This window comes from Octopus sinensis, linkage group LG2 (assembly GCF_006345805.1).
Source record: "Octopus sinensis linkage group LG2, ASM634580v1, whole genome shotgun sequence".
In the NCBI taxonomy this organism is placed as follows: Eukaryota; Metazoa; Mollusca; class Cephalopoda; order Octopoda; family Octopodidae; genus Octopus; species Octopus sinensis.
This window is the reverse complement of record NC_042998.1, coordinates 207,572,015-207,587,014: the sequence shown is the minus strand read 5'-3', so window position 1 is coordinate 207,587,014 and position 15,000 is coordinate 207,572,015. Positions and strand designations below refer to the sequence as shown.

Here is a 15,000-nt window from a genome sequence, read left to right as displayed (position 1 = left end):
GTTCCCAGACAAGACTGGTCAGTTCTTTCTTCAGTTCGTCCAAGTAGCGATTCATTGAGCCAGACGTATCAATGAGAACCGTTGACTGTTTGTGAATGACCGTTCCGAAGACACGTCGACTGCCTGCAAAGGGGAGCACAAAGAGACAAAAGGGTCTTATTAGAGATTTTGAAATAGGGTTCAAAGGAATGCTTCATAGAATCACATTGGAACTGGTCATATCATCATCAGCATCATCGTCATCATCACTTTGTAAAGTGGTTAGCGTTAGGAAGGACATGCAGCCATAGAAACCATGCAAATCAGACACGAAGCCCAGGCAGCTCTCCAGTTGGCCAGCTCCTGTCAAACCGTCCAACCCATGCCAGCATGGAAAGCAGATGTTAAATGAAGATAATGATGAAGATGTGTATATCATCATCATCATCATCATTGTCATCGTTTAATGTCTGCTTTCCATGCTGGCATGGGTTGGGCGGTTTGACTGAGGACTGGTGAGCCAGAGGCTGCACCAGGCTCCAATCTGATCTGGCAAGGTTTCTACAGCTGGATGCCCTTCCTAACACCAACAACTCTGAGAGTGTAGTGGGTGCTTTTTAACGTGTCACTGGCACAGGAGCCAGTCAGGCTGCCCTGGCATCAATCACGTTCAGATAGTGCTTTTTACATGCCACCGACATGGGATTCAGTCAGACAGCACTGGCCTCGACCATGTTCGGATGGTGTTTTTGTGCCACCGGCACAGGAGCCAGTCAGGGGGCACTGGCATCAACCACATTCGGATGGTGCATTTTCCATGGTGGGCAAATATTATCTTGATTGGAAACAAGTGAGAGTTGGTGACCAGAAGAGTGTACGTCCATAGAATTCCATGCAAATGTGGAAAAGTGAATGTTAAGAAGATCAACATCATCATTGAATGTCCATTTCCAATGCCAATATCGGTTGGACAGTTTGAAAGGAGAAAGGTAGGCCAGAGGGCTGCACCAGGCTCCTTTGTTTTGGCATGGTTTCTACAGCTGGATGCCCTCCCTAACGCCAACCACTTTACAAAGTGGACTGGGTGCTTTTTATGTGGGTGCTTTTGAGAAGGAAGAAGAAAATTCAAGAACTGGAAGAGAAAGAGATGGAAAGAGAGAGGGAAGGAAGAGAAAGATAATGTGAAAGAGAGAGAGAGAGATTGAGTAGGTGGTATAGAATAATTGGTGAGAGGAAAAGAAAGATGAAATAAGTTACCACTGAGCAACCATTGCATTCTATGAAGGTAATGTTTGAGGACACATTCCAGTCTTTTAATGTATTCTTTAAGTTCATGCGGCATGAGCTGAAGATGTCTGAGAGTGCCATTGACATTGATACTGGGGAAGATGTTGCAATATCTGAAAAGAAAAGAAAACACAAAGTGGGGGTGTTACTGTAGCTTTTTAGCCCCAGGAGATCATCGTCTCCAGCTGGCTTTAGACACACTTTCTGTGCCCTTGAAGTATTTGCAAAAGGGAGGCCATCCCTTCCTCGTAAGCCTGAGTGATACGCATGGACCGGTTTCGAGATTATTGTCTCTTATCACGATGAAAGACAAGGCCTGCTTTGCAAATATATAAGAGATTTTCTAGTGACGTCTGCCACTGATTTCGAAAAACTGACTGTAAGCATTATTAAATCTCAGAGCGAGATGTAAACAGTAACCGCTCGACAATGTAAAGTATAAAAGCCATCTCAACATGGCCAACCACAAAGTGGGGGTGTTACTGTAGCTTTTTAGCCCCAGGAGATCATCGTCTCCAGCTGGCTTTAGACACACTTTCTGTGCCCTTGGCAGATGTCACTAGAAAAACTCTTTTGCAAAGCAGGCCTTGTCTTTCATCGTGACCTGGTGGTTACCGCCCGTTGATAAGAGACAATAATCTCGAAACCGGTCCGTGCGTGTCACTCAGGCTTACGAGGAAGGGATGGCCTCCCTTTGCAAATACTTCAAGGGCACAGAAAGTAACACCCCCACTTTGTGGTTAGCCATATTGAGGTGGCTTTTATACTTTACATTGTTGAGCGGTTACTGTTTACATCTCGCTCTGAGATTTCATAAAGAAAACACATTTATCTTACAATCAATAAAACAAAAGAGTTGAGCAAATGGGAAATCCAGTGTTTCAGAGAAAATCCTTCTTCAGGAAAAAGTTGACAGGGGAAAAACATTGGAGCATCCACTAGTCATGGTGAATTCACTTTAATCATTTCATCAATTTCACCACAAGTCTTACTGACTCAGAATAACACCAGCCTCTTTGGAGTCTATTTAATCATCATCATCATTATCATCATCATTTAACATCCATTGTTCATGCTGGCATGGGTTGGACGGTTTGACTGGGTTGGCATGCTGGAAGGCTGCGCCAGACTCCAGTCTGATTTGGCAGGGTTTTCAACAGCTGGATGCCCTTCCTGATGCCAACCACTCTGAGAGTGTAATGGGTGCTTTTACGTGCCACTGGCACAGGTGCCATTTGCGTAACACCAGTATCTTCCATGACTGTGGCTTTGCTCGGCTTGATGGGTCTTCTTTTCAAGCATAACAATGCCAGAAGTCTCAGTCATTGCCTCTGTGAGGCCCAATATTTGAAAGGAACTCAACCACTTTGCCTCCGTGAAGCCCAATACATACATATGGTAATAGTTAGTATAGTAATACAAAAAATAGTATAGTAACACAATCCAGGGATCCGAGTGCAGGAACCTTTCCAATAGTTGTTGACAATTATTGAAAAGGTTGCAAGACACAACGAAAATTTTAGAAAAATAAGTAAATGAGTAGAAATTTTACCAGTGTGTGTGTTAAATTATAAGGCACAAAAGGAGATTGGCTCTCCCCAGACACAACGGAACTTTGTTATTATTAAGCTGTCGTTTGGAACTTAAATTAACATGAAATTTTGATGAGAAGTTTTAATAAGATATCTTTGAACCATAAAGATTGTATTTGTTGTATCGCCACTATTTACGATGATGATTCTTGTTCACACTTAGGGAGGGAAGCACTCCGTCGGTTACGACGACGAGGGTTCCGGTTGATCCGAATCAACGGAACAGCCTGCTCGTGAAATTAACGTGTAAGTGGCTGAGCACTCCACAGACACGTGTACCCTTAACGTAGTTCTCGGGGATATTCAGCGTGACACAGAGAGTGACAAGGCCGGCCCTTTGAAATACAGGTACAACAGAAACAGGAAGTAAGAGTGAGAGAAAGTTGTGGTGAAAGAGTACAGCAGGGATCACCACCATCCCCTACCGGAGCCTCGTGGAGCTTTAGGTGTTTTCGCTCAATAAACACTCACAACGCCCGGTCTGGGAATCGAAACCGCGATCCTACGACTGCGAGTCCGCTGCCCTAACCACTGGGCCATTGCGCCTCCACCTGTTTACACTATAACCGTGTAGTAAGGATAAAATATATAACGAAGCAGAGTAACACCAACGTAACAACCCAACGAACTACAAACAAACTGACAATAGTCCGGCAAACTACCAAAACGACACCTTACGACTTACTGCGGATCGGGGCGGCGAGCTGGCAGAACCGTTAGCACGCCGGGCGAAATGCGTAGCCGTATTTCGTCTGTCATTATGTTCTGAGTTCAAATTCCGCCGAGGTCGACTTCGCCTTTCATCACTTCGGGGTCGGTAAATTAAGTACCAGTTACGCACTGGGGTCGATGTAATTGACTTAATACCTATGTCTGTCCTTGTTTGTCCCCTCTATGTTTAGCCCCTTGTGGGTAGTAAAGAAATAGGTACTACTAGCGAACAGTGGTCCCGGTGCACGCACACGCGCATCCGTGCTAGCTAGTCGTAAGTAGTCGATCTTACAACGACTTGCGCGTATGTTTGTATTTCAAGGCTGAATCCATATCAAAGAAAATTAAAGAATATTTTTCCAACAAAGTAAATAAAACGCAAAGTAAATAATTTTTTAAACTAAGTAAATAAATTATTTTTACAAACATTATTTTTAGGCGCAGGAGTGGCTGTGTGGTAAGTAGCTTGCTAACCAACCACATGGTTTCGGGTTCAGTCCCACTGCGTGGCATCTTGGGCCGACCAATGCCTTGTGAGTGGATTTGGTAGACGGAAACTGAAAGAAGCCTGTCGTATACATGTATATATATATATACATGTGACTAAAGGCCTCTCGCTCAGAGTAAAAGGCAGACTGTATGATGCGTGTGTACGAACAGCCATGCTACATGGCAGTGAAACATGGGCCGTGACTGCCGAGGACATGCGTAAGCTCGTGAGGAATGAAGCCAGTATGCTCCGATGGATGTGTAATGTCAGTGTACATACTCGACAGAGCGTTAACACCTTGAGAGAAATGTTGTACCTAAGAGGCATCAGTTGTAGTGTGCAAGAGAGACGATTGCGCTGGTATGGTCATGTGGCGAGAATGGATGAAGATAGGTGTGTGAGAAAGTGCCAATCCTTAGCAGTTGAGGGAACCCGTGGAAGAAGTAGACCCAGGAAAACCTGGGACGAGGTGGTGAAGCACGACCTTCGAACTTTAGGCCTCACTGAGGAAATGACCAGCGACCGAGACCTTTGGAAATATTCTGTACGTGAGAAGACCAGGCAGGACAAGTGAGCCCAGCCCACTTATGAATGCCTTTCCTCCCTTGGACACAAAGACCTGTTGAGGCAAGCGAAGTCGATATAGAACCTCATCCGACGACAGGCACCCATGCCAACCCCGCTTTGCTTGCGAAGACATGTTGGGGCAAGCGAAATCGAAATCGAAGTCAAAATCGAATTGAACCAGCCAGGATCCCTGGTCTGGTGGTACGTAAAAAGCACTATCCGACTCGTGGCCGATGCCAGCGCCGCCTCCACTGGCTTCTGTGCCGGTGGCACGTAAAATACACCAATCTGACCGTACGACAGGCACCCATGCCAACCCCCTTGCTTGCGAAGACATGTTGGGGCAAGTGAAATCGAATCGAACCAGCCAGGTTCCCTGGTCTGGTGGTACGTAAAAAGCACTATCCGACTCGTGGCCGTTGCCAGTGCCGCCTCCACTGGCTTCCGTGCCGGTGGCACGTAAAATACACAATCTGACCGTACAACAGGCACCCATGCCAACCCCCTTGCTTGCGAAGACATGTTGGGGCAAGCGAAATCGAAATCGAATTGAACCAGCCAGGATCCCTGGTCTGGTGGTACGTAAAAAGCACCATCCGACTCGTAGCCGATGCCAGCACCGCCTCGTCTGGCTTCCGTGCCGGTGGCACATAAAATACACCAATCCGACCGTGGCCGTTGCCAGCCTCGCCTGGCACCTGTGCAGGTGGCACGTAAAAAGCACCCACTACACTCACGGAGTGGTTGGCGTTAGGAAGGGCATCCAGCTGTAGAAACACTGCCAGATAAGACTGGAGCCTGGTGCAGCCTTCTGGCTTCCCAGATCCCCGGTCGAACCGTCCAACCCATGCTAGCATGGAGAACGGACGTTAAACGACGATGATGATGATGATGATGACGTATGTGTTTGTGTGTCTGTGTTTGTCCCCCTAGCGATGCTGGTGTGTTTACGTCCCCGTCACTTAGCGGTTCGGCAAAAGAGACCGATAGAATATGTAAGGGGGTCGATTTGCTTGACTAAAGGCGGTGCTCCAGCATGGCCGCAGTCAAATGACTGAAACAAGTAAAAGAGTAAAAGAGTAAAGAGTAAACTAAGGTTAGGGTTAGGTTTAGGGTTAGGATTAGGGTTAGGTTTAGGGTTAGGGTTAAAAAGTCGTTGTAGGATCAACAACTTACAACTAGCTAGCGCAGATTTGAGAGTGCGCGCACCGGGACCACTGTTCGCTAATTGTACCCAAACTCTCCCCGAACTACAAACAAACAGGCGATACTCTGACAAACTCCCAAAACGACAACTTATGACTTATTGCAGATCAATAATAAAGGTGATACCACCAACTGGACCCACAAAGGAAGGTAAGGCTTGTTTTTACTGTACGGTTGTGTACAGAGTGTGTATGGAGGGACTAGAATGGAAGGTTTCATGACAGTGTCCTTCGTTTCCGGTCCCAATTTGCTATATTACTTCAGATATCATCTGAAGAGCAAGATGGGGTTGGAGAGGAAGACCCTGCCACCGAGTGAATATGAAAAACGATGGAAGGATGTGATGAGAAAGGTGGGTGTGAGGAACCCAGCTTAATCATCGAAGAAAGGAAAAATTAGTTGTTGGGCCTTTCAGACTGCCGGGTTCAATTTTGGAACCTGACACTTTTTTTACCTTTTATTATCATGTTATGTTCTATAATTTTATTTTAAAATAAATATTCAAAAGTTCTCGTTTTAAAGGCAAAAGTAAGCCAATTATTCGTTTATTGTATACTAGCAGTATCGCCCAGCTTTGCTCGGGCTTGTTTTCTTTTCGACCCTTTAGAATTGGAATTTTTGAAAAGCAAAAATTTTGCATTATGTAGTTTGTTATTCTCTTTAAGTGAACATTTTCCTGGTTGAAATACACCGAAAAATGGCGACACAGCAGTCAAAGAATCGTAAAAAATAGGGATTTTCATAGAAAAGAAGCACCATTTTGATGTAAATAATTTTTGGTGTTAACATGGTCCGATTTGAATTTTTTCTTCTACGGAAGGAAGAGCAAGCCTTCTTCTATCATACTCTCAATTTTGGTCAACTTGTGCCGCAGGGTCTCGGAGGAGATAGTGTTTGTTGTAGGCTACCAAACCCGGCATACACAGACAACTTCAGTTTTATATATATATATATATATATAGGTGCAGGAGTGGCTGTGTGGTAAGTAGCTTGCTTACCAACCACAAGGTTCCGGGTTCAGTACCACGGCGTATAGTATCTTCTACTATAGCCTCGGGCCGACCAAAGCCTTGTGAGTGGATTTGGTAGGCGGAACCCAACCAAATTCACATAAATGTCAATGTAAAAAGGGAAAACAGATTAGGTTTATCCGTGAAAAGAAAAGCCTACGGAAACACCACGGTAACCTTGGCCAAGAATGTCATATTACAGTAAATGTCTCTCTTTTTCCTTTCTTTTTTTCATTCATAGGATCATGCTCAAGATGGCTTCGTCATTCATACATGCCATCCTTGCTACATTCACCCATCTTTTTTTTAAAACATTCGCTAGTGATACTTGAAGAAGTTGATGAGAGATTGACCAGAGAGGAAAGTGTTTGTCTCTAATCCTTTCAGGCGCGTCCACCAGATACATTCTTTCGCCATAGTTGGTGGTGGTCGTGGCAGAGTTGTCCGTAGTAGTGGTTGACTGTGAAGCTGTAGTCTGGTTTCTTCCAATTCTTCGTGTGTCGGCGTCCATGCTCGCACCTGCACCTGTCTTGCTCCTCCCCTTCTTTCCCTCCCTCGTGAAGCTGTGGGGAAGGGGAGGGTAGGGAAAACACACGTCGTAAGCGTTGCCAAGGAGACCACCGTTCTTCTCGAAGAACGACTTATTATTATAATTATATTTTAAAGGCAAAATACTCTCAATTTTGGTCAACTTGTGCCGCAGGGTCTCGGAGGAGATAGTGTTAGTTGAAGGCTACCAAACCTGCCATACACAGACAACTTCAGCTTTATATATATAGAAAGATATGATTAAATTTTTAAAAGTCTCATTCGAACTCGCGTAACATTTTTGCCTTTGTCTGTCTTGTTATGTCCTTTTCGATGTTCGATCTCATGATCATAATAAAGATTTTACCTTATGACTTCCTGCGATTAGTCTCTCTCTATCACACTCAGACCATTACTATTTATAATCATTTGGTCAGTCTATTCTCACAGGGGGGTGTCCTGAATTTCGTCACAACAACATCATAGAACCGGGGTCAGTTTCAGGTGGGTTGGCATCAAAAGGGTTAAAGAAGAAAAAAAAACGGCATTCTTTCGATATGAGTCCCGTTTACGTCACGTGTATTTGTTTACATTTGAAGAAGAAGATCGTCACTTTCCGTAAAATTTTAATTTTTTTATATATGTGGGGTTAGGGTTATGATTAGGGGTGGGGGAAGGGTATCTTTTTTTCTTCAGAAATGTAAATAAACTCACGTGGGTTTATAAGCGACAGTTATCTTACTAGTATCGAATGAGTGGAGGCGCAATGGCCCAGTGGTTAGGGCAGCGGACTCGCGGTCATAGGATCGCGGTTTCGATTTCCAGACCGGGCGTTGTGAGTGTTTATTGAGCGAAAAACACCTAAAGCTCCACGAGGCTCCGGCGGGGATGGTGGTGATCCCTGCTGTACTGTACTCTTTCACCACAACTTCTCTCACTCTTACTTCCTGTTTCTGTTGTACCTGTATTTCAAAGGGCCGGCCTTGTCACTCTCTGTGTCACGCTGAATATCCCCGAGAACTACGTTAAGGGTGCACGTGTCTGTGGAGTGCTCAGCCACTTACACGTTAATTTCACAAGCAGGCTGTTCCGTTGATTGGATCAACCGGAACCCTCATCGTCGTAATCGACGGAGTGCTTCCAAAAAAAAAAAGTATCGAATGATCGCCAAAAAAATCTATTCTAAAAATCCGAAACGTATTGAAATCGACTTACTTTGCTGAGACTTGTCTGTGAAGAACTTTCACGTTCGTTTCGTCATGTTTACAGGCCGGTGTCGAGAGAAGTTTGCTTAGATTCAGCTTTTGTTTCGACAAACTGTATCGACGTAACCACTAAAAAACCAAAGAAAAGTACCGATAGCCATTATTAGTAAAACAGAACGAAATAGTTTAAGGAGACATTCTATGCGTAACATTGGTGAAATAGGAGGAAGGCAGGGCTGGGGGGGTGGGGGTAAGAAATCTTGTTCACCACCTTTTTGGCACGTCGAATGAAATTAGGGGATGGAAACTGTGAGGAAGCCCCATGGATGGATGTACATGTAATTTAGAGGTTCAGCATTGTCATACGTTTTGTCATGAGTCATCATCATGATAATAATCATCATCAACATCCTCATCGGTCATCCTCATCACTGTCATCATCATCATCATCATCATCATCATCATCATCATCATCATCATTCTCATAGTCGTCACCATTGATATTGCTATCATCGTTGTTAGTCATCATCATCATGAATATATAATATATATATATATATATATATATATATACATTATATATACACATATATCATCATCATCATCATCATCATTTAACGTCCGTTTTCCGTGCTAGCATGGGTTGGACTGTTTGACCAGGGTCTGGGAATCCAGAAGGCTGCACCAGGCCCCAATGTGATCTGGCAGTGTTTCTACAGCTGGATGCCCTTCCTAATGCCAACCACTCCATGAGTGTAGTGGGTGCTTTTTACGTGCCACCGGCACAGGGGCCAGGGAAGGCTGGCAAACGGTCGCGATCGGTTGGTGCTTTTTACATGTCACTGATACAGACGCCAGTCAGGTGGTGCTTCGTTCGAATGGTGCTTTTTACATGCCACCGGCATGGGTATCACAACTACAATTTCCATTTGATTTTTATTTTGATGTTGATGTTGATGTACTTGACTCAATAGGTCTCCACAAGCACAACATGTCACCCTACGATCCAAGGTTAGCCCAGCAGGCCGTCCTGCGAGGTATGAACTCACTTCATTTGTTGGGTCTTAGCAGTCACAGCATATCTCAGAGGTATCGGTCTTTCATCATTGCCTGTGTGAGGCCCAACATGCCACTGGCACAGGTATCACAACTACAATATCCATTGATTTTTATTTTATGTTGATGTACTTGACTCAATAGGTTTCCTCAAGCACACAGGTCGCCCTATGATCCAAGGTTAATATATATATATATATATATATATATATAAGGTGTAAGTCAGAGGTGTTTAAACCATCTAAGGGATAGATGTATATATATATATATATATATTTACTTATATAAATAATTTACAAAATAAGGGCAAAAGAAAAATTCTAATGCCAAATATGCTGGAAAAAAGACAAAATTGTCAATAACCATTATAATTTATGCGTCTCGAAACAAACCGATAGAAATTTCCTGCCAGGGCTTAGTGCTTGCTTTTTCCATGGGTATGAGTAAGTATTTCATTTATATCTCACATATTTATCGCTGAAGAGGGGAAAATTCTTATGAATTAACCCCGAAATTGGGACCAATATGGTAATAACGGATTTTTTAGAAATTTCTATCGGTTTGTTTCGAGATGCATAAATTATAATGGTTATTGACAATTTTGTTTTTTTTTTCAGCATATTTGGCATTAGAATTTTTCTTTTGCCCTTATTTTGTAAATTATTTATAAATTTAACCTTTAAAGGTATTTTTTGATATGCTGGCCATTGATAAAGTTTTTTTCTCGAAAAATATTTTATCCTATTTACTTATATATATATTTATATAGATATGTATATATTTATATAGATATGTATATATATATAATATATATATATATATATATATATTATATGTATGTAGCATACAATACATAACATTTTACATATAATGTTATATATTACAATATATATAACATAGAATATAGCTATATTTTGGACAACGGACATTAAAAGATGATGGGTTGGTGGTGGTGATACAACATGGAGTATTTTACATGTGGCATTACATATTTATATATTGTGTATAACATACCACAAACCAGTCATTACCTGTTTTGTACTGACATAGTCTTCGATTCCTACCAAAGATTCCGCTGAGAATGCTTTCTTCGCCTCTTTAGTTTTGGCTTTTGGAAAACTCTTGGAAACAGAACCTGGCAACAGAGAAAGGTTTATATATCAGTTTGATGAAAATTCCATGTGGCATGTGAAAAGTAAGATTCGAGCATGGTCGTTGCAAGTGTCACCGGACTGGCTCCCATGCAGCTAGCACATAAAAAACACTTTTTGAGTGTGGTCATTGCCAGAACCACCTGACTGTCCCTCGTGCCGGTGGCATGTAAAAGCACCCACTACACTCTCAGAGTGGTTGGCATTAGGAAGGGCATCCAGCTGTAGAAACCTTGCCAAATCAGATTGGAGCCTGCTGCAGCCTCCTGGCTTGACAGTCCCCAGTCAAACCGTCCAGCCCATGCCAGCATGGAAAGCGGGCGTTAAATGACGATGATGATGATGATGATGATGATGATAAAAAGCACCTATCAGAGTTTTTCCTTATATTCAAAGAACTCATAATAATGGCTTTGAATTTTGGCAAAAGGCCAGCATGTTTGGTGAAGGGGTAATCCGATTAGGCTGACCCCCAAAGTAAAACAGTATTTATTTTATGACCCTGAAAGGATGAAAGGTAAAGTTGCTTCTGGCGGAATTTGAACTCAGAACATAAAGGTGGTTGAAATTCCACCAAGCATTTTGCCTGGTGTGCTAACGAATCTGCCATCTTGCTACCTTAAAAAGGTACTTATAATATTGGTTTCAAAATTTGGCACAAGGCCAGCAATTTCAGGGTGAGGGGCTTAGTTCATCACATTGACCCCTGTGTTTAACTGGTACTTATATTATTGACCCTGAAGGGATGAAAGGCAGTCAACATCACCCTTCATCATCAGCATCATCATCATCGTTTTACATCTACCTTCGATGCTGGCATGGGTGGCACAGTTTGACAGAAGCTGTGCCATGAGACCCAACGTTCTGGGATCGGTTCTTACCACTTAATCCCATGTCTTCCTGGGTCTCCTTCTTCCATCGATACCTATTTCTTTACTACCCACAAGGGGCTAAATACAGAGAGGACAAACAAGGACAGACAAACGGATTAAGTCGATTATATCGACCCCAGTGCGTAACTGGTACTTATTTAATCGACCCCGAAAGGATGAAAGGCAAAGTCGACCTCGGCAGAATTTGAACTCAGAACATAACAGCAGACAAAATACCGCTAAGCAATTTGCCCGGCGTGCTAACGATTCTGCCAGCTCACCACCCTATTCTTCCATAGATACCATCCACTTTCAGTGATTGGCACTTCTTTAGCTGTCCTCATTCATACTCAGAGCCAGAGCAGGTTTCAGCCGGGTTGTAACAAAAGGGTTAGGGTAGCGTTTGCTTAAAAAATTAACATGACATTTTGATGGAAGGCCTGACTTTCAATCACTGAGAAGTTTGTGCCAAAGAAGCTGAGGTGGACTTAGGAGGTTTTGGTATCAAAGGGCTGAATATCAGAAAGCCAGCAAATTTTTAAAGGAACTAACCTGCAGCAGAAACTGGTAAATGGTTTACTTTATTACCAACAGACGCTGGATGTTTTACACTGGATGTTGGCCTCCCACAGGATAGTGGTCTCCCACTGGACAGTGGCCTCCCACTGGACAGTGGTCTTCCAGCAGTTGTTACTCTACCACTTGTTGTTGGTCTTTCATTGGTAACCTGAAAATATATGAAAAAATGACAGCCAAAACTCACGTGGAAATGAAGACTAGGACTATGCTTATATATATATATATATATATATATATATATATCATCATCATCATTTAACGTTCGCTTTCCATACTGGAATGGGTTGGATGTTTGACTGAGGTCTAGAGAGCCAGGAGGTTGCACCAGGCTCCAACCTGATCTGGCAGTGTTTCTACAGCTGGATGCCCTTCCTAATGCCAACCACTCCAAGAGTGTAGAGGGTGCTGTTTATGTGCCACCAGCACAGGGGCCAGTCAAGTGGAACTGGCATCGACTACGCTTGACTAGTGCCTTTTACATGCCTTTGATCTTAGCTATATGTGTGGTGTGTGTGTTGTGTGTGTGTGTGTGTGTGTGTGTGTGTAAAAAAAAAACAGAAAATGGAACAAGACCATAACAGCAACAACAAAACATCCGGACAGTTAGACGATACAAAGAAGGACAGGAAAAAATAAGGACGGGTCATTCAGAGCCTTCTATCATCAGTCAAGTTCCAGATCATCCCTGCAGTTTCAGCCGGTTACACTTAAAACTGTTCCAATCTGGCTGACCCCAAGAAAATCTAAGCTAAAAGCACTAAATTCTTTGGATGAGAGTGACTTTATAGCTTCATCCAGTTAAGCCATTGTCAGAGTGAGATGCATTGAAGTTAATCTTGGCTTTGTATAATCGCTGTTGGATTAAAATCCTCTTTGGATTAGTGGTTTTAATGGATTTAATCCTTTGCTTTCAACATTCTGAAGGTCAAAGGTACAAAGTCTAGTCCAGTGTTTAAAAACTTGGTATTTAAGTGTTGGTCTCCATCTTGTAATTATTATTGGTACCTGAGTTTTGTTGGTACCTTCTCTCTTTTACTCCTAGAATTCTTAACAAATTTATATATAATGTATATAATGAAATTATTGTATACAGTGCTCAGGTGCACCACAACTTGTCAAAAGTGCATATAAAGCATATATATATGCAGTAATGTAGAAATGTCTGGGAAGTGAACAGTGTATGAGTCAGATACATGCTTGCATTTGTATAGAGGGGAGGAGAAAATCAGGTGTAGTGTTGGCGAATCTCAGGAAGCATGGAAGTTTTGAAGGATGCAGTGCTCTGACAACTAACAACTGATGCCGGCAGTTTGTTCCATGCTTCAGCAACTTTTAGCGTGAAAAAATGTTTCTGAAAGTCATGGAAGGAGCTGTGCTGTTTTCTGACTTTGTAAACATGTCCACGGGTGTTAGACAGGTGGAGTTTGAAAAGGTGGTAAACATGTCCAACAGCAATGAAAACAAAATTATATATAACAAATGTAATTCAGACCTAATTAAGTAGTCTCCTTCCAAAAGCTTAGGGCAAAGGTTCAAATACAGAATTATATTAACTGAAGTCTTACATTTTTCTCCTTGTTCATCAAAGCTGGTATGCAGGATGTTGGTCTCCTTGGATGCGAGATGGACAAATTGGTAAAACTTTGGGGTCTGTGATAACCTAAAAGTGGAACCATTATTGAAGAGAAAATGGAAATTTTAAAGAGTTGAGAAAATTGTTTAAGATGTGAGTGTTGATGTATATGTGTTCTTATGTGTGGGTATAAGTGTATTCATGTGTGGATGTGGACGTGTGTGTGTGTGTGCATGTGTGTGTGTATACATGTGTGTGTATACATGTGAGCATTTTCTTTATATATTCATCTGTATTGCATTGGTATATTTGTGTGTGTGTGTGTGTGTGTGACAGGCTTCTTTCAGTTTCCATCTACCAAATCTTCTCACAAGGCTTTGGTCAATCCATGGCTATAGTGCTAGATGCTTGCCCAAGGTGCCATGCAATGGGATTGAACCCAAAACCATGTGGTCAGTAAGCAAACTTCTTACTGCACAGCCACGCCTGCACCTCTTTCATCATCATCATCATTTAACGTCCATTGTCCATGCTGGCATGGGTTGGATTGACAACAGACATTAAATGTTGATGATAATGATGATGATGATGATGATGATGATATGGGTGCAGATGTGACAGTGCAGTAAGAAGTTTGCTTACCGACCACATGGTTCTGGGTTCAGTCCCACTGCATGGCACCTTAGGCAAGTGTCTTCTACTATAGCCTCAAGGTGACCAAAGTCTTGGGAGTGGATTTCGTTGATGGAAACTGAAAGAATTCCATTGTATGTATATATATATATATATATATATATATGTATGCATGTATATGTATATATGTATATGTATATATGTGTGTATATATACCTATATATGTATATGTACATACATACATATATATATATATATACATATATATGTGTGTGTATACACACACACTCACACACACATATATACATACATATATACATATATACACATAGATATGGTTTACTGATAAGTCCAAATTAGTCCATAAAGAGCATAGGACCAGTTTCCTTTTTTTTTCTGGCTTGTATGTATATTCCAACCTGGATAGGATGCCAGTCCATCGCAGAATTACTCATTTTTATCAGGTGAGTGGACTGTGGCAACGTGAAATGAAGTGTTCTGCTCAAGAACACAACATATGTGGATATGATTCCTGGACCAGATATATATGTATTTATATCT

At 42.2% G+C, this 15,000-nt stretch overlaps 1 protein-coding gene across 1 annotated transcript in view; it reads right to left on the bottom strand.

Annotated features, from left to right (window-relative positions):
* Positions 1 to 15,000, bottom strand: part of LOC115227567 (von Willebrand factor A domain-containing protein 3A-like) — a 76,641-nt gene that overhangs the window by 14,128 nt on the left and 47,513 nt on the right. Inside the window, 6 exon segments of the mRNA XM_036500724.1 lie at positions 1 to 123; positions 1,237 to 1,379; positions 8,586 to 8,704; positions 10,663 to 10,766; positions 12,207 to 12,381; positions 13,799 to 13,893. The exon segment at positions 1 to 123 is cut by the window's left edge and continues 22 nt beyond it. Coding sequence (XP_036356617.1) covers positions 1 to 123; positions 1,237 to 1,379; positions 8,586 to 8,704; positions 10,663 to 10,766; positions 12,207 to 12,381; positions 13,799 to 13,893 — 759 coding nt within the window.